General features: G+C 44.9%; 1 protein-coding gene across 1 annotated transcript in view; it reads left to right on the plus strand.

Annotated features, from left to right (window-relative positions):
* Positions 1-11,918: 11,918 nt before the first annotated feature.
* The window catches only part of GRIN3A (glutamate ionotropic receptor NMDA type subunit 3A), a 78,988-nt gene continuing 65,319 nt past the window's right edge, over positions 11,919-25,587 (plus strand). Inside the window, exon 1 of the mRNA XM_083818569.1 lies at positions 11,919-12,816. Within this exon, the coding sequence (XP_083674695.1) occupies positions 12,085-12,816 (732 nt within the window). The 5' untranslated portion in view covers positions 11,919-12,084. The remainder of the gene's footprint in view (positions 12,817-25,587) is intronic.

Consider the following 25,587-nt stretch of genomic DNA (forward strand, 5'->3'; position numbering starts at 1 on the left):
GGTTAAATTACCCGGTCCTCAGCAGGTGCTGTTAATTCATACAATGGCAGTGACCCCGGTAGAGCAACAGCAAATAATGCATTATGGATTTTCCCTGCTTGGTTTGCCATTCTTCCAGGTCCCTGCTGTTACCACTAGTTGCCTGGTTCGATCTCAAGGCCTTCTGCCCAGAGAGGGTGATGCTGTGGGTGTGATTAACTCATTACCACACACATGGGCTTATTCCTCCCACAGCTGATGACTTCTTGTGGAACCATCACAGGGGGTCCTGCTTCTGCTAAATGCCTGTTGGCTCTGGCTGCATAAACTTTTTTGGTCTAAAATTATATCAACATATGATTCATATGCATCCGAGCTAACGTCAGACACAAGCTGATGAACTTAACCAACACATCTGCCCTAAAAACCTCTGAGCAGATACTGTCAGAAAGTGTCCCACAGCCTTGGTAACCTTTTGATGGTTGATCTGAGAAGAGCAGGTCAATCACGCTTCTTGCTTCACTTGGCTCTTTGCTGTCTTCAACTCACTGGTCCCAAAGACACGTGGTCAAACTCTCTTCTTGGCTTCCTTTGAGTAACTTCATTAACCACAATATTTTGCTCTTTACCAGTCCAGAACCTGACCTTCCTCAACACAGAAAATGGGACGTGCAACTTGTTTTATAAATTTATCTCTTCCTTCATTTAAAATACTGTCAACAAGTACACAGTGCTTTATCTATTCATACCTGAGTACTATGGTTTTGCTGTTGAATGGAAGAGTAACAACAAAGACATCCCAGTCTCAAATTACGTGGATTTGCTGCTATTCCAAATTTGCTACAAATTTCAAAGAAAAAAAAAAAAAGGCTCGAACAAGGAAAAAATAGCACAGTTTTAAATAAAAATGTGGTTTTTAAATGTCTTTTTTAACACAGTCTGGAGAACTGCATAAAGACACACATATTTTAGTCTGAATTCTACTTATTTTAGATTAACATTTTTTTCCTGGGTGTTTTGCACCACTGTAACTAAACCAGTTGCTATATTAGGCTAAACAGATTAAACTTCTTCCTGTAGACAGGTTTAGCCCCTTGACAAAGTTGCAGTGCTCCATAACAGCCACAGGCTGTTACCAAGGCATGGATAGCACATCTATACCTGTAATTTTGAGGGTTCTTTTTTATTATTATTACTCATCAGTGAATAATTCATAGCAGCCATAGTGAATATGGTTTCTTTTTCTGCTCCACAATGAGCCTGTGCTTGTGCTTGTTTCTGGAATATTTGTTGCTCCCCAGATTATTTTTGAAATGTATTCTCTCAGATGGCAGATTGATCAAAAGCAACTTCTTGCAAGTGTTTGATGGACAGAATTCAAATGCATGATAGGTTTCACCAGACAGGGCTCAGGATAACTTTTTTATTCTACTAATTTCAAAACCGTAACTGCAAGATACAGATTTGAGCTAGAACTCATTCATTTAATTAATCAGGTGTGGATTTACTTAGGAGAGTAAGGGAATTTTATTTTTCTTTGTCCTAATTTATCAACAGTTGTTGCAAGCATGCAGCTTCCAACCAATCAATATACTGGAGGACTCTTGTCAGCCTTGAACTGATGAAATATTTATTTTTTACAAATATATTCATACATGTCCCTTGTCCTTATGGAATTTTCCTTATTCTTTAGGATATGTGGAGAACCAAAACAAACTGAGGACAAAAATATTGATTTTATATGTGTAAATAATTATGGAGGGGGGAAAAATACGGAGTTCATACAGCTGGAGTGTTTAACTCAGTTAAACACAACTGATCCCTCTCCTGTCAAGAAACCAGTGGCTTAAATAAAATCAGAAAGGTTTCCTCAAAATACTATCTGCAGAAACCACCTACTATTTTTGGTAGACTGAGATCATAGCAATTTGTCACGAGGCTGTCTAATATTGGATTTCCTTAGCTCTCTATTCTCCACCCCAAAATGCTTATAATCCTGTATTAGAGAGAAATTTTCTCTCTCTAGGTCATGTCAGATACTTTTTTTGGGCACAGTGGATGCACTGCTGGTTTTGTCTTCTCCATTTGTTCCACTCCTAGCCAAACCAAGTAGTTAAGCACCATCAACTTCCACATGAAATGCTCCCCATGGCTGGATAAGGCTTTGGGACATTAAGCTGTGCTTGGGGTTAACATACATTTTTAGGAGATCCTCCCAGAGGATCTGATTTTACCCTAGAGTTCTGCTTTCCTCCCTGCATATTTCTTCAGGTTCAGTTCGTGAATACTTTTTTTGTGTGCAATTTCCAAACAATTCAGCATTTCCCTCAGCCTGTTTACTACTGAAGACCCCTTCTCACGTGGCAAGCAGATGATTCTGAGATGCTAGAACATCTTTCCTGCTTATACTGAAATTTATCAACTACAATAATATTTTCCCAAGTGACGTTTCCACAGTTTCCTGTTGCCTGCAGAAAAAGTCTGAGGTAAAAGAGGAACTGAATGCTTTGAAGCTGATCTGCATTCCAAAGAGCCTCAAAAATGTTCATTTCTCATCAGACTTTATCAACTATAAAAATCCTTTTGCCATGAATGTTAGAAGCAGCCAACAGCCACGTTGCCAGCTGTCACCGTCACTGCTGTAACAGCAGAAATGCCCAGCTTGCTCCTGTTGGGTTGTGCCTAACCCCACCAGTACACCCACTGAGGTCAATTACCAGGGACATTCAGCAGTGGCAATGTTCAATGGTGGGGCTGAACCTTAACTATGAAAGCCGAGTAAAGGACAGAGCATAATTTTGCTTTTCTAGAAATAAGATAGAGAAGCACCTGAGCTCAGTGTGCCAGTGCTCTCTGCAATTTCCTCTTTATACCTAGAGGCACGCGTTATCCATAGCAGGCTCCCTCTTTCTCTCCATCAGCTCACTTATAGCAGCTGCCCTGCAGTGGAAGTAACCAGCACAACATAACTGCTTTCTTCTGGAGACCTCTCATTTAATCTGGCAATGGTCATAGTAACCCAAAAACTTCTTACACAAAAATCCTTTTAAAATGCAGAAGGCAAAAATTATATTCAAGCTATCTGAAGAGCCTTACTGAATAATTTACCTTTCAAATGCATCAAGCTGCTTTGCCTTTCTTTTCAATACCTCTAAGAAAAAGCAAATAAAAAATATTTTTGCCATTGCTCTTTTCAGAGGGATAGGAATACACAAAGCTTTGTTCATGAAAAAATCTAACCCTTCTTCTGCATGTTGTCATTATGTTGCCATTTTTTATGATTTCAGGCTTTTCCTGAAGATTTACACAACAGTGGGTGGCCACACGATGTGTAAGGGTACAGCTGATGTTTGCTTGTTTTTCCAGGCTTGGAAACAAAACACAGAAAACCTTCATTTTCTTCCTCCTCTTCACAAAGCTCTTAAGTGTTTAAAGCAGCTTGTCAAAAGGATGCTTCAAGAATCTCCAGTGGTGCACAAGTAGTGCTCTGTATTCTGAGATCTTTCCTTCCCAGTAACACCCTTCTGTTGCACTGTGAGGGGCTAGAGCACTGCTTGAGTCTGCGTTTTATGGGAAGAAATTGAAACTCAGTAAGGACCCATATAGCAGAGCTGGAAAGAACACCACAGTTTCCAAGCCAGGATTACATCATAAACCCTGAGATATCTTTACTCTTTCTTCTCAGAGGAGATGTCTATCCCCTGCTAACCAGCAACCCTGTTAAAAATACCTGTGCTTGCTCCAACACAGCCCACTCGGGCAATGGGAGTAATTTGATGCTGGCAGTAGCACTTGTGACTTTCATGAGAATGTTGTTTAAGGAAACTTCAGTTTTTAAAAATACGTCAGGCTTCATTTTTTTTCTTGAGTGTGTATTTAAATTCTTCAGTTCTTAGGTTGCTTCTGGAGCATAACGAAGAACATTTGTTATATGAATATGTCTGATTTAACTCTTGCTTCTTCTGTACTGTTTTACCAGGGGAGTACCCAGCATCACATTATTTAAAGGTTCCCTTGAACAAATGCCACACATCCAGTTCATCTATTTCCTTCTAAAAACACGACCTTGGGTGAATGCCATTCTCACTTGTACTTTATCTCATATGTCAGCATTTTATGGACATTTCCCTTTTGCCACTGTAATCTCCTACGTGAGCCTAACTTTCTGCATTATTTAGCCTTCTAAGACATTTACTTGTATCATGTATTTTTTCCTGATATCACTCTGAAGAGGGCTTAATTGTAATTTAGACTACATTGCAGATTACACCCCTGATGGATAAGCCTGTTCTTGAGCCCAGATGCATAGGAACAAACTGCTGAATGCCTCCTTGATGCAGAAGACTCTTATCTCCATTCATGCACATGCCCTTATCAGTGTATTTGAGTCAAACAGATAGATTGGATAGCACATCTGACACCAGGTGTCCTCCTAGGACATCTCTTACTGAAGCAAAGAGCAAGCAAGATGTACAGTGTCTCCCTGAGATTCCCTGAGTCTCTAGCTCAGCACTGTGCCCGCGCGTAACCAGGTGATTTTGTATTTTTTTTTCTCAGTGTGCCATGTCTTAATGGAAAATGCAACAAGAAGCAACTTCTAAGGAATCATTTATTTGTTACATAAACACACACACACAGACCAGTGAGCTAATATTGTGCAGAAAAAGCAAGTTACTGGGAAAACCAGGAGGCTGCTGCTCACCATTACAACCAGGTATGGGCTCAATCAGCAGGTGGAGCTCACCTGTGAAAACACAGCCCCAGGAGGCTTTCCCTTCTGGTGAAATCTGGGGAGGGAGCTCTGCTGGATGCTGGGACAGGGGCTCATTGTTCTGGACAGCATCCTTCCGGGGCATCCCTGCCAAGCTGCATCTTCTGCTGCACAGCTTCAGGCCGTGCCCAAAGGCAGGGTCCAGCCCAAGGCAGCCATCATGACTGCGGTTGGTGAGGTGGCTCCTGTCCAACTCACTTTAGCTCATATCATCCTTATTAAGGCTAATAATTTGGATAAGGTTCTCCCTGTTGCTCTGAGTAAGGATGTGCAAAATCAGTGCTTTCGATGAGCAAACAGGAGGGTTAAGCCCACGCTGCCGCTGCGCTTCTCAGAGGATGAGGCAGTTTGCCAATTTTGCAGCCCGTGGTAAACTTGACAGAATTGTTTAGCTGGACAAATTGGGTGAATTATCTCCTACACAAATGCTGTTGTGGCCTTTCTGGAGTTTGCTTATTCAGTCTTTTCCTGGTTTTTACACCACCCTTACAATTCAACTTTGATAAGCACCCATGATATCTCACTCCTCTCCTCCCTTCCCCACCACTAAGTCCAGAGGCAGCAGGAGGAAACCAGATACAGGAAGAAATATGTGATCTTGCCAGTGCTACGAGGTAGGGGGTGCCCTCCTCTCCTTCTGGAAACTGAAGACTTTGCCTGAAAGTCAGTCTTTATTCATTTTCACTGAGCATTTACTCCAAGTGGCCTCCAGAAACCAACCAAACCCATGCAAAGGTTGCACATAGCCTCCAATAATCTTGTATTTGGTGCAGAAGCATGGGGGAAAGGATGCAATGCTGAAGGCACCACAATGCCAGCGAACCAGGGCCGACATTTTCTTCAGAACTATGGGCTTGCTCTGTTAGGAGGTAAGGTGGCTGTCTGACCTGCCTACTCAAACAACATTGACATTAGTAATCATTTTGACACTGATTTCAAAGGGCGTTTTCTCTTTTTCCTCTTCTCCTCTCCCAGAATTTTCACAAGTGCTTGACTGTCATCCTGGAATAAAGAGGCAAGCACATACTTATGTTAAATCCAGCGTGGTCCTACAGGGTGTGATAGTGTCTGATTTTCATGGGGAACATCCTTAGCATGGCCATGACAGAGGATCTCCCTCTACGTGAAAGAATAATTGGAGGAGGGAGTACCTGCCTGTCTGTTGGCAGGAGAAAAATCACTGTTCACAGTGGCAGCACACAAACACAAGCACACACCATGCTGGGAACCACTCCTATGCTCCTGCTGGCACAGAGGAGGTGGGGCTGCAGTGGGGATAGCTTTTGTCCTAAATGACTCCCTGTGGAGAACGTTTTCCCTCTCTGACTCAGTTCTAACACATTTCTGGCATAGAGCTGGTGTGTTTTGGTAGAGTTTAAAGGCCCGTGGTCATACCCCTCCTGTACACTCAGGTTTGGTGAATGTACCAAAAAGTAGCTCTTCCCCATGTGGTCGGCTCCAACAGAGTTTGACTCCAGGACTCAGAAAGCTGCAGGAGACTTTACATTAAACCATCTTCTGGGTTCCCAGATAAGCACCGCCCTAAACCAAGGGCCTCCCAAAGGCTCTCTGTCTGTGCCACCCACTGTGATGCTCCAAGCAGTGCTGGGCCCATTCCTACCTACAGGAGCCACTTTCATCACCATCATATTAACCTTGAAGAGACAACTTGGGAGATTTGGTAATACAACTGAAAAGACTTAAAAATAAAAGCAGCTACAGGCATTGGCAGAAACATCAGGAAGTTATATCCACAGGCTTAGTGCTGAACTGGATTTTAGGGTACTTCTCTACTAGTTTTAGCTTTGCCCGGGATAAAAATCTCAAAGGTGAGAACAGCAGGGGGGAGCTATGAGAGAACCGGCAGGTTGAAAAACATGAACAAGTATCAAACTCAAAATATATGGCATGGACATAATAAGTGGCAAGTGGGAATACTGCAAAGGTTTTTATAGCTGCTTGTTGGGGAAGATATACGCCGCCACTTCAGACAAGCAGCAGTAAAAGCGACAGATCGGATCACTCACATTACCAGAGAGAACAGTTCCCACCTGCAAGGAAACCCTTACTTCCCCCTTCTGTCAATGGAAACGTTACCTTTATACCATTCAAGTGGTGGGAAGAAACTGCAAGTGAATACTAGTTGCTTACTTTTTTTTCCATTTATAGGTACCCAGAGTGTCTTAAGATCTTGTGGTAATATCAGGTTCAGAGAAGAGACCATAGAAACTGGAAGGGGCAGTGGGCTGCCTGCTGCTGCCTGGCAATGCTACAAGACTGCAGCCAAAATGGGGAGAAGGTATAAAACATCTCACCACACATTTTCCTCACCTGCTCTTTGTGCATCCTGGGTATAAGTTAAAGCCAAGACAGGTCTGACAGTACTCAGAGTTATTCTGGACTTGTACTGCCAGGAGAAAGAAAATGAGAGCTTTGTTCAGGGAGTAAGAACTGTCTCATTCTCATTTCTGAAGCAGCAAAGTAGCACTTGGTCCTGACTGGTGAAAATCAAATTAACTTCTAAGGGCTGGTTAGAACTCAACAGCAGGCCTGCCTACTCCAGAAAATTTACAGGCATAAATCTGGAGTAGCTGGTGCACTGTAGATTCACACCAGACCTGCACAAGGGCAAGGTGAAGTTTTTCAAACATAATACTTAAGTACTTAACATACTTAATTCAGCTTTGGCTACCTGAAGGTGTTTGCAAATTCATAAATACTTATGGCTGGAAAAAGAGTTGTGGAGGAAGGAATGAAAGGAACATTCAGAGTTTTATTTTGACTCTCTTTTCCCCTTAAAACGGTAATTAAAATGAAAAACTTGACATGCTGAAATGTTCGAAACTGTGTTTAGATAATTTGGGCATCTACATAGAAAAAAAGAAGATAATTCTTTGTGCGTGGAAAAGTAAATTTTACCTGAATGCTTTATTTTTCACAGAATCACAGAAGGGTTGAGGCTGGCAGGGACCTCTGGGTCCATCTGGTCCAACCCCTGCTCCATCAGGGCCACCCAGAGCAGACTGCTCAGGACCACGTCCAGGTGGGTTTCGGAGATCTCCAAGGAGGAGACTCCACAGCCTCTGGGCAGCCTGTGCCAGTGCTCTAAGCAGTGTTCCAGCGCTTTTCCCTAATTCTCATTTTTCAGTGATGGTTATCATCATTGGAAAGCAAAAAGGGAAAAGAATTTCATTGCAGGCTGACTGATAATAAATCCCTCACCCCTATCCAGGGCTAAAGAGACAGTGCCTGACACCCTGCATCTCAGCTAGTGACTCAGGCATTTTTAAAAAATCTGAGTGGCTAAAAAAGGGACAGATGAACATGAGCTTAAGCAACTGCCTATCATGCTCTGTCAAGCCCAGGCAGCCTCCCCTGTGGAGCAAGGGAAGCAGAAAAACACAGATTAGAATGGGAGGACAGCACAACCTGCTTCCAAGCGAACCAAGTTGCTCGGAGGAGCCAGCCCTTGCAGGAGGACGCCGCGACACAAACAGGAAAATCGTTCAGCATCCCAGGACACAAACTAACTCTCCTTCATAGAAATCACATGTCAAGCAAGCGGAAAGAGCAGCAAGAGGAACATGAGTGGTGATTTTAATCTCATCTCCCCAGTGCATTTTTCATTGCTGAAGGGTTTTCCCCAGCTTTAAGGGCAAGGCTCAGCCACCGACAGAGGCTGAACGCTTTCTGTGGTCACTGTCCCCAGCAGCCAATGCCACCAGCATTGCTCTGCTTGTGGTTACCCGAGAGGACAGCTGATCCCCAGAAGGTCCATCCGCCTGCACCAAGCTGCCTGGTCTTATTTCAGCTGACTGACTGGCACAGAAGGAAGAGCAGAGAAGATGCTCTTGCTGCAGCAGCCCCCATGAGAAAGGGGAAAGTAGAAGGCAGCCAGTCCTTGGACCAAAGATGAAAAAAACAAACAATAATCTGTTAAAATTTAAAAATTCATTCTGCCTTGGAAGAGGGACTGCAGTGCTGCTACAAAGCAGAGTGCAGTTGACTCACAGCAGTCTCAAATTTATTTATTAATCCAAACAAAATGTGCCTCTTTTCCACATGCACATTTATGCAAATAAATTGATTACACAATCTTCCAAATGTTGCATGTATACACTTTGGTGAGGTTTACATCCTTTCTCAGACCACTTTCTATAAATATTCCAGATTCTCACAGAACAGCACTTAGGGTTTAAGTGTCTTCTTAATTAAAGCCTGTGCTTTGGTATATCAAGGGTATTGTGGAACACTTTATTAACAGAAATATATTTGAGTGAAATTAAAAAAAAAATATGCAAAGAAAAGCAATTCATAATTTGTTGCTATAGATAATCAATCTGTAAAGCACTGGAGTCTTTCAAGTCAAAATTCTTGTATCACCTGCAGAGTTTCCCCTTTCCACACAGTTCAGGTTTCTGCCTGTGACCACTTGCTATGAATTGCTCAAAAATGAGCTCCAAACCAGGAATTATCTACAGCAGTAGTCCCAAGACTGGGACTGCATGATCACCAAAAAGAGCAGAAATTACAATCTGCTCATAGATAATCCACAAACAAACAAACAAAATGGAGATACTGATTTCCCTTTCTCAATTGAATTCTTCTGTAATTTTCAGAGCTTTTTCAGTAATCAGCTTGATTACATTCTCTGAAAGCTTTTTTTTATTATTTTTTTCTGACTGGTGCAACCTGTGCCCTAAAGCCATACAAGGAGCCGCTCCTATAATGAAGTTTTAGATAACTGACAGTTTAGGCTGTCTGTTAAGACACACAAGACTTATTGTTCCTTATAAAAATTTTAATATATTTTATCCAATAACCAAGCTTGAGGCTGTGTACTTCTGAAACCTAGATACTTATGTAAAGCTTGTAGTAGTGTTATAGACCTTGTTACTCTAAATATTAGGCTAGAAGTCACAGGGTCTCCAAGATGCTGGTTCTACCTGTGGTTGACAAAAGTACCCTCTCTCACAGTGGAGCCAGTATTTCATGACTAGTCCCGATGAAAATCCCAAAGAAAAGTCATTACTTAATTGCACAGCAGAGAAATTATATGCTTATCAGTTTTTTCCAAGCCTGAGAAAAAAGATGCAAACACAGAAAACTCCTCTGGAGCTGTACAGAGCTCACATGAGCTCATGCTTACCACCTGAAATCTAGCTCTTGTGTCTCTGGGAAAAGAAACCCATTTTTCTCTGCACTGTGTGAAACCTTCTATATTCAAAGCTAGTTCTCCCAGCCAATAATTATTTATTGCTAAGGGAGGAGACTTTGAATACTTCCGTTAATATGATCCACTCCTTCAAAAACAATGAGGAAAAGGTACAGGTGGAACCATGGCTGATCAAAGATAAACATGCCAAGAAAAAGATGTGATTCTAAGGCTACAAGAAAAAGGAAGAAAAGGGAAAACAAACAAACAAAAAACATTATTAACTCATGCCTTAATCACAGTATTATCTCACTTCTTCACACAGCAGGCAGTGCATTCGGTCTTGGCATACACACCACCACTCTGCCATTTGCAGTTTGCTACTGAGGGACCACCACCAAGAGCCACGTGTGAATCTGGAGGTGCAGTGTGAAGGAAGTTCTGGCTTTGCAGGTCAGTTGGACAATGGTAATGCACACAGGTGTGAAACAGCGGTAACATGATGGACCTAAGGACATCGGAGGTGAAACCATTTTATAGAGATGAGAAATATCAGCAGGGTTGTACAAGACCTTGGTAAGACCTCACTCTGAATACTGTGTACACCACCGGTGAGCTCCCCTCACAAAAGATGAATTTAGCTCAGAAAACATGCCCTACAGAGCTGTCAGAGGGTAGTGACTACATCTTTAGAGCGTGAATAAGTGTCTCCTGCTACACGGATTCTGTGTACGCCAAATTAAAAAAAAAAAAAAAGAAAAAGGAAGAAAGAAAGGGAGCATATGATGTTACTTCATAAATACCTCCGAGGATAAATCTCAAAGAAAGGCAGAGGAAGGTTAACGTCCAAAGGAGAGGAGATCTTTACATTAGAGAGCAAGGCCAGCACTAGGGCAAGGTGAGCTGCTTGTGCAGGAGTTAAACAAAGATTCCTGACTGCTCCAGAAGCGAAGGTCTCCGTCTGTCCTTCCGCACAGGAGCCCGCAGCGCTGAACCAGCCAGGGAAGGATGCCAGGACTGTCAGAGGTACAAAGGAGGTTCGGGCTCCGGGTGTCCCCGGGTCGGTGCGCCGTGCCGCCGAGGTTATCGCCCCTTTAGTGCACAAGGTGGCTGGGGCACAGGGTGCCGGTCCTGGAGACGAATCGCGGAGCGCAGAAATAAGCTCAGAGAGCTCTAGTGCCCCGGCCAGAGCATTAAACCGGGTGTTAGCGCGGCTCCCGACCCTGTCTGGGATTAGGGCAAATCACCAGCACGAGACGCGGCGGGGACTTTGCACAGCCCCGGACACCGTCGCGCCTGTCCCCTCTCTGCCCCGTTTTCCCTCGGGAGAAGCGCTCTCAGTCACAGACGCGATTTTAGAAAGCGTTTGCGGCTCGCACACGCCGAGGAGCGGCTCCCCGCGAAGCGGTGGCTGCACCAAGAAGGCACCCAGCTCAGCACCCAGCTCAGCACCCACCGCAGAGGGGCCGAGGGGGTCCGCACAGCCGCGGGGCCCCTCTCTGCGCCCCCCACCCTCTCCTCCAGACCCCCCCTCCGGCTCTTGCGGGCGGGCAGTCCCGGCCGAAACCCCCCGTCGGGGTCATCCGTCGGGGCTGTCCCGGGACGCGCCCCCGGGGAAGGGAGCGGGCGCATCCCCGTTAGCCCCCTCCTTCCTCCCCGGTGGGGCGGGCGGCACCCGGCCGGCGGGGGCGGTGGCGACTACAAGTCCCGGCTGCCCGGGGAGGAGCCGGCGCGGGGCCGCCGCTCGCCGTCCCTCCCGGTGGGAGCGCAGCGCAGCCCAGCGACCGCCGCCCGGCAGCCCCAACTTTTCCCGGAGCCGGGCAGGGGGCGGGGGGGGGGGGGGGGGGAAGCTGCGGAGAAAGGGGAGCCGGGGGGGGGGGGGGCTGCAGCTTGGGGAGGGTGCTGCGTCTTGGGAAGAGGGGGGGGGGCTGCACTTTGGGGGGGTGCTGCACCTTGGGGAGGGGGCTGCACCTAGGGGAGGGGGTCTGCACGTGGGGGGGGGGGGGGGACGACAACTGCACCGTGTGGGGGTGCTCCCTGTTGTAGCCAGGGGTCCGCGAGGGGCGGTCCGGGGGCTGAGACCCCTCCTCCTCCGTCCCCGGGGAGGGGGCGCGGTGATAGCGGGGCTCCATGGGCGGCGGCGGGGGCGGCTCTGTGCGGGGTCCGCCCGCCGCGGCTGATGCCGCTGCCGGCCGGCCGCGGGGCGGCTGATGCGGGACGGGACGGCGCCGGGGCCGGTGGTAGCGGCGGGGGTCGTGGCGGGGGTCTCCGGGCCATGCAGGGGCCGGGGGTGTGGGGTGTCGTGGTCCGGGCGTGCCTGCTGCTGCTGCCGCCCTGCGCCCTGGTGCTGGCGGCGGTGCCGGGCTCCGCGTCCCACCCGCAGCCCTGCCAGATCCTGCGGCGCATCGGGCACACCGTCAGGGTGGGGGCCACCCACCTGCAGCCCCGCTTGGCCCCCGACGCTTGGCCCCGGGAGGGGGCGGCGGAAGGAGGCGGTGGCCCCGAGTGGGGGGTCCCGGCGGGGTCCAGGGGCCGGCGGCCGGGGGGCGGCGGTGAGATGCGGACGCCCCCCGCGCCCTCCCCGCGGGACGCGCTGCTGCTGGCCGTGGCGAACCTGAACGGCGTGTCCGGGCTGCTGCCCTACAACCTGTCCCTGGAGGTGGTGATGGCGATCGAGGCGGGGCTGGGCGACCTGCCCCTCTTCCCCTTCTCTTCCCCCAGCGCCTCGTGGAGCAACGACCCCGTGTCCTTCCTGCAGAGCCTCTGCCACACCGTGGTGGTGCAGGGGGTCTCCGCCATCCTCGCCTTCCCGCAGAGCCGCGGGGAGATGCTGGAACTCGACTTCGTCTCGGCGGCGCTGCGCATCCCCGTGGTCAGCATCGTGCTCGGCGAGTTCCCCCGGCGGAGCCCGGTAAGGAGCTGGGGAGGGGGCGCATGGGGGAGACGGGTCCCCCTTGCACGGCGAGAGGGCAGCGCCGAGCCCCCGCAGCGCCGGGGTGGTGGGCTGCGGGCGGCGTGGGGAGCGGCAGGGAGCGGGTCCCGCCTGGTGTCTGCGGGGAACCACGCTTCTGCACCCCGGCTGGGAGCCCCGGGGCGGCGGGGGACGAGCGAGCATCCCCCAGCTTGCACGGGAGAGGGACCCGGCGGTGACAGCTCAGCCCGCGCTGAGTTGCGGGCCTGAGAGGAGGAGGCGGGCTCCCGCGCTCCACCACTGCCTGGTGGGAAGGGGCTTCTCTGGAGGTCCTCGGCTTGTCCGTTGGAGAAGCTTCCCGGACCAGAAGAAGGTTGTGAGCCAAAATAAATGGCAAAAAAAAGGTTGAAATGAACGTCCAGGATGCCTATTTGTTGCTGGTCTGAATGCTGTGCGCTGTTGATGTGGGGTAGTGTCGATCGTTCAGCAGGTGACTGATTTCAGGGAAGTTGTTCACCGTAACTTGACTTTTCATTGAGATGTCTAAAGCTTTAGCATTTTTTTTCCTTACTTTCAGTTCATGCATTTCCGCTAGATCTGGTTTTTGGAGCGCTGAATTGTCCAGATAAAATAGTAGAAACTAAACTCTGACTGTGTCTGTTTGATCATGTAGCTAAAGTTGTAGCAAAGAAAGTCACCGTGCTTGACTGTCCTAGGCACAAATAATAGTAGTATCTGAGGGGAGCTAAACTTTCTATCGTGCAGAGACAGCATCTTAATGTTGCACACTCTGGAAAAAGATAACAGCTCAGTATGTTGCCAGTGTGGGTTTCATGCCAGAAATCGTGTTCTGGCAAAAGAGTAGGAGGAAAATGCTCTCATCCGTGTCGCCCATGCAAGGGAAGTTGCGAGTAAAATGGCAGAAGCTGCCATTTGAGTAGCCAGGAGAAACAATTGCTTTATATAAAAAGACATAGCTCAACTTTGCGCTCAAAATGTAATCAGAAAAAAAGATTACCAACTGAATTTGCTTTGCAAAATACAAAAAACGTAGCCTGGATATGTATCTTCTATATTTCTTGTGTTAGGTGGTGACAGAAAAGGTGGGAAAAGAAGTGCTAGTCTGTAATTGAAGGTTCCGCCACTGTGTGCTGGTCTAAACTCAGCTAGTTTTCTCTAGCCCAGCAAAAAAAGAAGGTAATTTGAGTTTCTCTGCAGATTTTTGCACCAACTCAGGGGTAATCAATGCCACCAACTGCTGTGACTGCTGCATGTTTGGTGCATGTAGCGCCCAAGTTACCTTGGTTAAATCTACCAACCTTTCAGTTACACTCTGAGTTGTACCTGAGTCAACAGCCAAAGCTTCCTAAGACCAGAGCCCGAACCCAGCATCTCCTTGCTCTGTTAAAATCAGAAATACTTTGTGTTCCATGCCAGATGGGTCTGAGTTCATCTGAAGCTGCCTGAGGACACAAAAGACACATTCAGTGCAGGGTTATAGACATTGTTCCTTTCCACAAGCTCCAAGGTTCCTACTTAACTTCAACGTTATTCTCACTGGGGAGGCGAGTGCTCATTGTCATGGAGGTCTTCACTGGATAAATCTGTTCAAATCAGGACTTTGTTCATAAGCAGATGTTTAAATGTCAGTCTTCAATGGCAATGAAACCAATGCCAGACATTAAACCTGTGCTTAAGTGCTGAATAGATTCATTTTTTTTCAGATGAGCTAAAAAAATCACTCTTCAAGGCTTTGTGGATTTAAAAAAATCTCAGCCTTATTCAAAGACCAGCAGGTAATACAAGCCTATTAATCTCCAAAATTGGCTTGGAGAGGCTGAACATCTCTCTGAACACTTTGTTTCATACCCTCATGTAGTATACACCATTTTAGGCCAACTCTGGAGGCCTTCCCTCACACACTTCCCACAGTTATGGGATTTCCAACACCATCCCGGTCCCAGGGACCTGGCAAGGTTGGCCATAGAAGCCCCCGATGCCTTACTGCCTGCTGCACCCCAGGATTTTGTCGCTCTGTCTCACACTAGTAGTGGTGTGAAGCAGACATCCCCCAGGCCTCCCACCTTCCTGCTCCGCAGGCCTAGGGCCACAGGCCGACCACCTGTAGCAGTGCTAGAGGGGGCAGTCAGCAGTGTCACCGTGGCAGATTTTGCTCATAAATGGTCTGAGTAGACATTATTTTCAGAGGCGAGAAGCCTGAGAGCTAGGGGCTAACTTTACTTCTGAGGTGGGATGCAGCGGCCTGCATGGAGCCTCCCTCCCTGCAGGTCGCTGGCAGCAAACCCCCCACACATTTGCCCTTGAAGAGCTTTTCCTTCAGGAGCATCACAGATGTGCTATCAAACATTACATCTGGTGGGCAGTGTCCTAGCAGCCAATCCTCACTCTTATTCCAAGATTTTGTTAGGATGATTTTACAGTAGCAACAAACAAGATCTCATTTTCCATGTTGTGCCATGATGGAAGTGTACAAATATGACACCTGTGCTGCTGCTGAGTGCTAACAGTCTTACTACTTCATAGAGAAGTTTATAATAAGCAAATACTCATTGTAATTGAAAAGCACTTTGCTCTTTGAGTAGATCTTCTGTAAATGGCAAAAAGCAGTACTTGAAAAGGAAGATCAGTTTCTAGAAATGAAATAAGTTTTAATGCTACTGGCTGTTGCCTCCATTACAATCGACACTTCAGAAGTATAACATCAAGAGGAGATCCATGGTCAAAAATGTCAAAAGTAGACATCTGAAGTAAGCTGGATGCCTAGTGCTTTCGAATGCTGTGCTCGAGCATCCTTAAACTTATGTTTCTGATTCAATTCCACCCTTCTGAAGTTAAGGGGATAAAAAAGCTTGCAGTGTTCCTGCACAACAATTAACGATCACATGGCAACAGCCATCACAGAGATACAGGGCTTGTCCTGTCACAGGCAACAGCTTTTGCTGAAGGCTCAGGGTTGTTTGTGTCAAAACACACAAACAGCTTCAAGGGATGCTATGCAGAGTAAAATGTGACTTTTTTTTTTTTTTGATTTGTATATGTGATTTAGTGACTAACATATACAGACAGTAAATCCAGACACTGTTGTGACCTGAAAAAAGCTGTTTTCTTTTCTGAGTTTACTGTCACTCCCGTAAATTTTCACACTCTCAGTAAGCAAAAGTAACAATTTATCACCATCATTCAGTAAGCAAAAAACCGCTGGATTTCCTTACTACTTACACGAATGCAGATTGCACTGAAGCTTTGACAGATCATTATTTTGGAGACAGCAGCTCATGAGCACTGATGTCATTGAGGCAAGGCTTGTCATCTTACATGTGTTTGAAGGAAGAAGTACACTTCATTTTTTCATTCCAAGACTGCCAGTGTCATTAATAATTTTCCCAGAAATGGAACAGGGAAAAGAGATAGGGAACATGAACCATAAGGAGATACAGGGATATCACTTCTAGTACAGAGCCAAGAGTTTGGGAAGGATAGTCCATATATAACCTATAATTTCTATTTTACAGGAGATGGTATCAGAAACACAAGGGAGATAATGTTTGCAGCAGCATTTTCCAAACTTCAGAACTAATGGAGTATTTTTAGTGTGCTTCAGATAAATCAGTAGCTCTGATGTCTTTTAACATTAAAAGGAGTCTTCTCAGAGCAACAAAACAGAGCAAAATAAATCTGAATCATCTTAGTTCCTGCATTGCCCATCCATGCTTTATCTGGTTTCCTGAGTAACTGGAATTGCCAGCACTGCTGATCACTGCTATGACTTCAGGGAGGGTCAAAAGAATACATAAATCAAATCAGAGTTTTAGGTTAAACGGTGAATCTTCTGGTAAAGTAGGAAGCTCATGCTCAGAATAGAGGCTTTAAAAGAAACTCACCATTAACATCTGATTTTTTGTTTGTTCAGTTGTGTTTTTTTTAAAGAGATTTGTTGTGGTTTAACCCGGCTGGCAGCTGAACACCACACAGCCATTCGCTCACCCTCCCCCCTCCCTCTCTGGGATGGGGGAGAGAAACGGGAAAGTGAAGCCTGTGAGTTGAGATAAAGACAGTTTATTAAGACAGGAAAATAATAATAATAATAATAATAATAATAATAATAATAATAATAATGTGTAAGAAACAAGTGATGCACAATGCAATTGCTCACCACCCGCTGACCGATGCCCAGCCTATCCCCGAGCAGCCGGCCCCCCACCCCGGCCAGCCACCCCTATATATTGTTTAGCATGACGTCGGATGGTATGGAATACCCCTTTGGCCAGTTTGGGTCAGCTGTCCTGGGTCTGTCCCCTCCCAGCTCCTGCTGCACCCCCAGCCTGCTCGCTGGCAGGACAGAGCGAGAAGCTGAGAAGTCCTTGGCCTGGTGTAAACACTGCTCTGCAACAATTAAAACATCAGCATGTTATCAGCGCTCTTCTCATCCTAATCCAAAACATAGCACCCTACCAGCTACTAGGAGGAAAATTAACTCTGTCCTAACTGAAACCAGGAGAAGATTAAATTTTCTTTTGAAAAGAAAAAGGGAGTGGGGATGGGGAAAAGCTTCTCTCCAACTAATAGCTCAGAGTCAGTTTTCTTCCTCCTTCAAGACAGGGTTTCACTTTTATAGAAAACTCTTTCTGATTGGCAAAAAATAAATAGAATAAAAAATAAAATAAAATGAATAAAAATAAATTAAATTAAATTAAATTAAATTAAATTAAATTAAAATCTCATTGTCCAGGGGATACTGCAAAACATCTGTCTAACTGCAGCCTCTGGTAGTTCAATCTATCATTGCTGATTTGACTTGGTCCACATATCGGAATTTGTACTAGCTACTGTATAAAGGAACAATATGTGTTCAGTCTTTCTCTGTGATCAGCCCTCCTCACCTCACTGCATAAATAGCATGGCACACAACTGTTGAGCACTTGAGGAGGGTTTGTGAGAGATGTTCTTGGGGGAAGAAAAGGAAAAAAGGATGGAAATTGAAAGGCCATTCCTCTTCAAATAAAGGTCTCTCTGCAGTTCTGCTGTAGTGCTCCTTTTGAAACTTGCACAATTTAGGCTACAGTTCTGCTATAAAGCAAGAGTCTTTTTCTATTGTCACCTAATATAAAACTACAGTTTGCCTGTAGTCAGTTCTCCTAGAGTCATAAATTCTTTAAACACAAATTTAGAGGTGTAACTCACGTTTTGCTAGCAACATCGTTGTCCTGGTGTCATGTGAGATCTCCTCATTGCAACAGTCTTCTGCTGAAATGCAGCAATGCAATGCTTGCTCACTGATCCCATTTCAGAATCAAGGTGAACTCAGGTACCTGCTAACTGCTGCCATCTCCTGCCTCTGACGTGCTCTTCTTCCCAGTATTTTACATAGTTACCGCGTTGTTACTCTGAGAATGGTTTTGCTCGTGGTCCTGGTCTGTGTTGAGCATCACGGGCTGTAAGATGAGCAGAGTTTTGATGGTTCACTGGGTTGTTGGCTGAAGCCAATTTGTCTGTTACCTTGAAGTTGACAAATGATGTGTGTTGAAGGCAAAGGAGTTCTTGTTTATGTTCTGGTCTATGATCAGAAAGCACTGAAGTTTTCTGAAAGTGATGTTGGCATAACATTCAGAAGTTGTATTGGCACCTAATGTATTTTGAGGGTTTTTTCCTTGTTCAGTGCCTTAGCTCAGGGTCTGTTTTCTCCACCTGTTGTACACCCGATACCCCAGGGTCATCCTTACCTGTCCGCAAAACTGTCATAATAAGCATTGTTTGAAATTCTGTTAGAGGACATCCATTTGTTTCAGTTCTTGACTAAAACTGAAAATTGCAGCCTACCTACCTGTGGTGACTTTCTTAAGAACAGTTTGTCTGTAAAGAAGCTTTGCATACACAGAAATATGGGACAATGGAAAGAAAATAAAGAACTACCTTCTTTATTCTGCTTACATTATATGAGGAGGATTCAGTTCATTGTGTTTGCAAAGGATCGTTTTTTTGGAATGCAGGAAAGTGGTGAGAGTTCTCTCCTCTGGATCCTTAATTCTAACATCCCATTGAGATAGAAGGAGTACTCTGCTGTACTCTCTGAGTACTCAGTACTCTGCTGGGGTGAACTTTTCCAAATCTGACCTTTCGGTACTATTTCCTACCCCTCTCATTAGAATAAAGCCCCTCAGAAACCCACTGAATTTGCCATCCTACCATTGGGCTTCTAAAATAGGGGTGTCTTGCAGCTTACAGTATTTTAGCATGGCATAAGATAAACGTATACAAAACTTTGAGTTGCAAGATTATGTCATTTTGTCAGCTGTTTTGTTATGGAGGAGCAATATCATGAGTTGGAAAAGTGTTTACAAACATGTTAGTTTAAGACTTGAAGCTCTTTGTAATGCTAGAAGCTCATTTAGTATTCCTTATCACCTAAGTTGTGGTAAAATATTTCAGCAGCCTTCTTAAACTCACCTAAGTGCCTTAAACACCTATGGTAGTGTAAAGGTGTTCTTATTTTCTAATACTCGTAGTTTGTAACACAAGTTGTGAGGCTTGGTTTGGTCAACCACCAATCATAGCATTGTTCACTATCAATAATTTTCTGTACACTTTTTCCTGGCAATTATTATTTAAGGAAATGTTAGTCATGCCTCAGTTTGCATGTCTGCGTATTTCTGAGTTGGGGGCAACATACTGATCTGAGACACTAGAAACTGGATAGTGCAGGATTGTTTGAAATACATACTCCAGAGATTCTCTGTTCGAGTGGCTTCAGCTCAGCCATGAGCAAAATGTCTCAAATACAGCAAGGATTGACTACCCAGATTCAGAATGTGCGCCATGTCTGTAATTATTTAGGGTATCTGACTTTGTGAATCTTTTGATAAAATTATGTCAATGATCACTTTGTTCTTGAAGTGCATCTAGTTCTGTCAAGTTTTATCAAATCACGTACTCAACTTCATAAGCTCTGTTGCAGTTTCAGTTATATTAATTTCATTTGAAAAGGGAGATTAAGTGTTACAATTTGAGGGTTAAGTGTTACAATTTGGAAAGGAGGTGGAGGAAAGATGATCCTCTTAGTTGAATACTGTACCAGTAGACATTTATTATATAAACTGAAAGAAAATACACTGAATTCATACAAAAACTCAGAAGCAAAGATACCTGCCTTGTAGCCTGATGTACATTTGTCTGTTAGTCCCCTTCCTTGCTGTACTCATTATATGGTAGTAGATCTTGGAGAAAATACACAAGCAGGCTAGTAACAAGATTTTCTCATTCCTCATCTTGTGCAGCTTTTCTGATGGGGAAAAAAAAAAAAAGTTAACATCGGATTCAATAACATCCATGATGTTTTCTTTTGTGTTTTTGCGCTTCTAGGTATTCGCAAAATGATGTCTTCCTCATTGCATAGCCTAGAAGAGGTCTTTTATAACATACTGGACAAACACATGTTGATAATGAGTGAAAAAAATATGGCAGGGTTAAACTATTAATTATTATTTTACTGAATGACAGCTGTTGTCAGAAGAAACACCAAACTTAGTGGTATTCACTAAGTAAAAATTAAATATTGGCTGAGATAGTAGATACTAGTAGATACTATATGAATACAAAAGTTACAGCAGCAAACAGACAAATGTAAGTTAGGGTGTTCAGTATAAATTCCCTCGAGAATTTGTCCAAAAAAATGTAAGCACCTCATATTTCCACTAAAATTTGTAGCAGACCTAAGTAACCTGCGAAAATTAGCAAATAGCCAAGTATCTTGCCATGCTGTATATTATTCAATTTGATGCTCACAATTAAATTCAAAGACCACTTATAAACATTCTCATTCAGGGTATGTTTAATGGGTTGTTTATTATTTAAACAAATGAAATATTGAAAGCTCATCAAATAAGATGTTTAGTTTGTGTGTTCCATTCATTTTCTGCGTGGCTTTCCTTGCAATTTTGTATGTGAAAGAAATCCAGGCATATCACAGCTAGAATTTATATACTTGTGATTAAAAAAAAAAAACTGGAAAAAGCGTAGTTTTTTTCCACATTCCATATCTGTCTTTCAAAGAAGAATCATGTTTCTGTAGATGTGAGTGAAGAGCTTTTAAAGAGGGGAAGGACCGTGTTTTCAGTTCAGTCAAACAAAAGGGCCCACCAAATCTCACTGCCATTCCAGTACTTGCAGAGTTTATTCTGAATAGCTAAAAGGAGACACAGAAAAGAGAGGGAAGAAAACAAGAAATCACAGTGAGAAAACTATAGACATAAGTGTAAGTGACACCGGGGGAGATAAGGTGAAAATAAACTGAACTGAGAAACAAAGGAGGAGATGCCCTTCTCTGACTCTTAAATTCTGTGCCTCCAGAAGCAGAAAAGCAGGAGAACTGAGTTATACATGAAATCACTGTACCAGGCGCTGGGGTCACCAAGCAGAGAGCAAAGCATCTCTCCCATGTCAGGGCTGAATTGGCAGGGCTGCGTTGCTCCCTGGCTAGGGACCGTTGCCTCCACTGTGTAATTCTTCCCGAACAAGTCACACGGACCTCCCAGGGCACTGCTGAGCCAACAGCTTTGCCACGTGGGGGTCAGGCGTCTTCTGGTCCAGCATGTCACATCGCTGTGAGACAGAGCAAGCTCATGCCAACACATGCAGCATCAGATCAGTAGGTGCCTAAACAGGACTTGCTAATACCCGGGAGCAAGTCCAGACACAGCGGCTGTGGGATGGCATCGCTGGATGTCAGTGGCTGTTCTTTACATCTGATCTGGCCCTGATGGGCTGACCATTTCTGCAAGTATCCCATTGATAAGCCAGGCTGGTTCTCACCACCATGGAGAGAGGATGTGCAGATGGTGGAAGTAACAGCAGAACTGGGAGAGGGATTTAAGCTTGAGTAGGCAGCAATGATAGATGATTCATTTATTAAGGGAGTCACACTCGAGCAAAGCCATTTGTGCAAGGGACTCCTCAGCAGTGTGACTAACAAGTCCACGATCTGGTCCCGAGTGTTTCGCAGCTGTCACATCAAGCTCCTAATGTTACTTTTGGCAATTATTGACAAGTACACCAAGAGCTGCCAAGACTAAGAAGGGACTTGGCAGCGGGGCACACCACAAACCGCAGCAAAACACAGCATTACCTGCCACTGGTGGAGGGCGCTGGAACCAGATGTTGGCACACAGCTCGCCTTGGGATGTGGTTTTGGCTTGCACATAGGATATATGTACCCTACAGGTGTAAGCAGAGGGCCTGTGAGCACTGCTGTCCCCATGACTGGCCACCCCATCCATCCCTGTAGGGTGTGTGTGCAGGGCCAGCGAGCGGGCTGATGGTGCTGAGCCCCTTGGCTGCACACAGCTGCTTGGCATCCCCCTTGCAATGAGCTGCGGAGCTGGGAGAGTCCTCTGGAGCTGAGGGGAAGGTTTCCACTTGGCACCCTGTGGGAAGGATCTGCTCATCAGTGTGCTGGCTTATTAACTTCTATCGCAAGTACTTCGGTCACCTGAATCTGCCTGGCTGCAGATGTGGAGGTGGACAGGAGGGGAGAAAGAGTGATCATGAGCACAGGTGCACCCTCCGCTGCCACTAAAGCACAGCAAATGGGGAAATTACTGTGATCGTTTGATTGGTGCTGTTATAGAGAAGAAATCAAATGTCAGGAAATTCAGAAACAGGCACCATTTTCCTTTTCTTGCTACAATATTTTTATTACTTTTTCTTCACCAGCTTTCATCTGTGATGATAGCTTCCAAAGCCTATTTTACAATGTAGAAAGTATTTGAAATGCATTATAAAAATCTATGGATATGCTGCACAGGCAGATTTTAAACTCTTAGCATTTCCCTAAAGGCGTACTATTCCACTTTTAGCTTTTTTAAGAGTGTGAAGGAAACGATTGCCCATGCTGTTCATCAGACATTTTACTAGGCTTTCTAACTTAAGACAGAATTAAAAGACGAGATCGATCTTTGAGCAAAAACTGAGGTTTTAAAAATGAAGCTTCGCATTTGATGCAAGGAAAGAACTATTAGACGTTGCAATTAATAGCCAAAAAGAGCAGCTGTATTATGCACCAGGCTCTCACAATGTTGCTACTGATAAAGCAGTTACATTAGACTCATCTTAATAGCGTACTCACTCAAACCAGCTTAAAAAGAACTTTTCTTCTTTTTTTTTTTCAAGCCAGATGAAAAGTCAGTATTATGAGTTCACAATTTGATAATTTTCTGGAGCTATTTTAGATGAAAGCATAATTATTTATCACTTTCTCAGCTTGTAAGGCTCACTCATACATATATCAGTTAAACAGCTCTTAGTAGGAGAACAGTTGTTTCTAAGAATTTACTGTACTCGACATAAGCATCAGAACATGGGAAAAATAGATCTGGACATAACTTGGAGCTGATAGCTGCCCTCTGTAGAGTGTACTGGAGCTGTTCTAGCTAATAGCATGGAGTTTTGCTCCTGCATTAGAAGGAGAGCAACAAGGTGAAACAGAGTGACTTGTCTGGGCTTTCTCAGCTTAAATTGCGTGTGATAGGTGCTGAAATGTAGAGCTCTGATGGGACAAATACATGCCCAGTAACAGCCTTGAGGGAAACAGAGGTAAGCAGTTAAAGCAAAACACATCGGTGCTTTTGGTTTCAGCTTTGGGACATGAAAGCTTTGAATGTCATTGCTGTGATAGCGAGACAGGATTTTCCAAGGGCTTTTTTTGAGTACAAAACCAAGCAGGGCTGTGAAGCAAGGTTCTGCTCCTCTCGTCTCTCCTTCCTCCTCACTCATCCATCAGCACGCAGCTGGCACTGGTGACACTTGGTGATGCTGGCTGGGGTGCCTCAGGACCCCAGAAGAAAGTGGTGTGCCCAAGGGAGTTTGGTGCCCTAAGATCCCCACGTCCCCCCTTGTTCCCAGTTTGGCAAAACCAGTTACACTGCCTGGTGTGGCAGGCCAGCGATCCATAGCTGCTGCAAGCCACCCGGAGGGGCAGCTCCTGCCAAACTCACGCTGGCATCAATAAAGTTGTCTGCTGCAGAGCTTCAAATACCTCATTTATGTTTTTCATGAGGCAGGGGATGCTAAGCTGTGCAGAAGACTTGGTAGAGTGGAGCTCAGCTGCTGCTTGAGTCTGAAGGGCACGGAGAGGTTGGGAGGAGCAGTATTCCCCTCGCTGGCTTCCAGGCGTGCTCAGGGTGTGAGTAGATGTGTCTGATCAGTGCAGCTGGCAGGCTCAGCTCAACTGGGTGTTTTTCTTGGAGTGAAAAATAGGGAGGCAGTGATCAAAGATGGCATCAGTGTCAATTTCCCAGGGATTCTGGAGAGAAAGAAACACCTATTAATCACGTCTTTGAAAGTTCTTGTAAAATGTATTGGTATAGAAACATGTTGGATAGACCAGTGTGGTTAACAATACCCTTGTGGCCTCTGATGAAGAATCCTGCATCAGCAGTCAGCCCCAGGAAGGCAAAATGATCATTATCCAGCCACCCTTATGATCATCCTTTTATACGGATGAATTATTTACTTAGTACAGGGTAACAAGAGTACACTTGTTAATGAAAACCTGCTTTCTTCATTGTTAGACTCGTAAGATCTCTTCAGAGCACGTAGTTCTTCTAACAGTATTTATTTCACATTCATCATTCCACATTTTGTTTAATGTTATCTTTCATTGTATAAATAGAAAACCCTCCAGCGCAGAATACTCGTGGGAAAGGATTCCTTCATACTGAGATCTTTTTTTGAGAAAGAGAGATGGGTGAGTGGTCTGTTTTGAATATTGATGCCCAGAATCCCTAGGAACCCTCAATTTTTATTCAGCTACACCATTTTGTACCTTCTCTTCCATTTTCATTGTGCCTTGCTTCTTTCATCCTTTCTTCATCTTGCCCCCTGGTCTTTGTTCTGAGGTCCTGTCTTCGACTGTAGGGTAATACAGATCCTAAATTAACAGAGACTTGACTCCAGAAAAAGACCGCAATGCTCTATTGTGATACAAATGATCAGCAACATAAATTGCTCATCACTCACTGTTCATCACATTTTCTGAAGAGCACCAAAAATAAGACACTTATTTATAAATAGCTCAGCCTGCTAGTTTCCAGTGAAACTGAATTTTGTATCTTCCCACCATTTTGACAGTGCATATAAATATGTAACATGTAGTTATGTGAAAGTTAGCTGTTCCACGATGTCCTCTGTGGGCATTCACAACCCATACAGGTTCACAGCAAAAGAATAAATTGCAAATTGAGACCTGTGGTGGGATGCAGCATACCACATGATTAGCATAAGAAAGATTCCTTGCTTAGAGAACAGGAGTTTGTTGCCCAGATCATACTGCTCTTGTATTCCTCCCCAGAAGTGTACTTTAAGAGGAAAATGAAGTGAGAACTCACAGTGAATAATACATCTGATAATTACTGACAATTTTTCTGCATGAAAAACACCTGAAATTTCTGGAACAAGCATGAACAACTAGGGCTAACTGCATCCTGGAGCTTCCAAAAATTTATGTAAAAACTTTCCTGGCTTTGAACTGGGACCAGTTTGAGATATGGTTTTGGTTGCTTGGCTAAGCCACATGGTATTTTTTTTCTCTTCCAATCTGATGAACATGAGAATTGGAGACATACATGGAAGCTGAAACTTGCAAATACTGCAAGCATACACTTCTGTTGTTCATTTTCTACAAACATTTGTCCTGGTGTAATTGGATTACTTAAATGTTCATGAAAAGCAAATGTTGAGTACAAAGAACAGCTGAAATGA

This window comes from Anser anser (genome assembly GCF_964211835.1).
Source record: "Anser anser genome assembly, chromosome: Z".
Lineage (NCBI taxonomy): Eukaryota > Metazoa > Chordata > Aves > Anseriformes > Anatidae > Anser > Anser anser.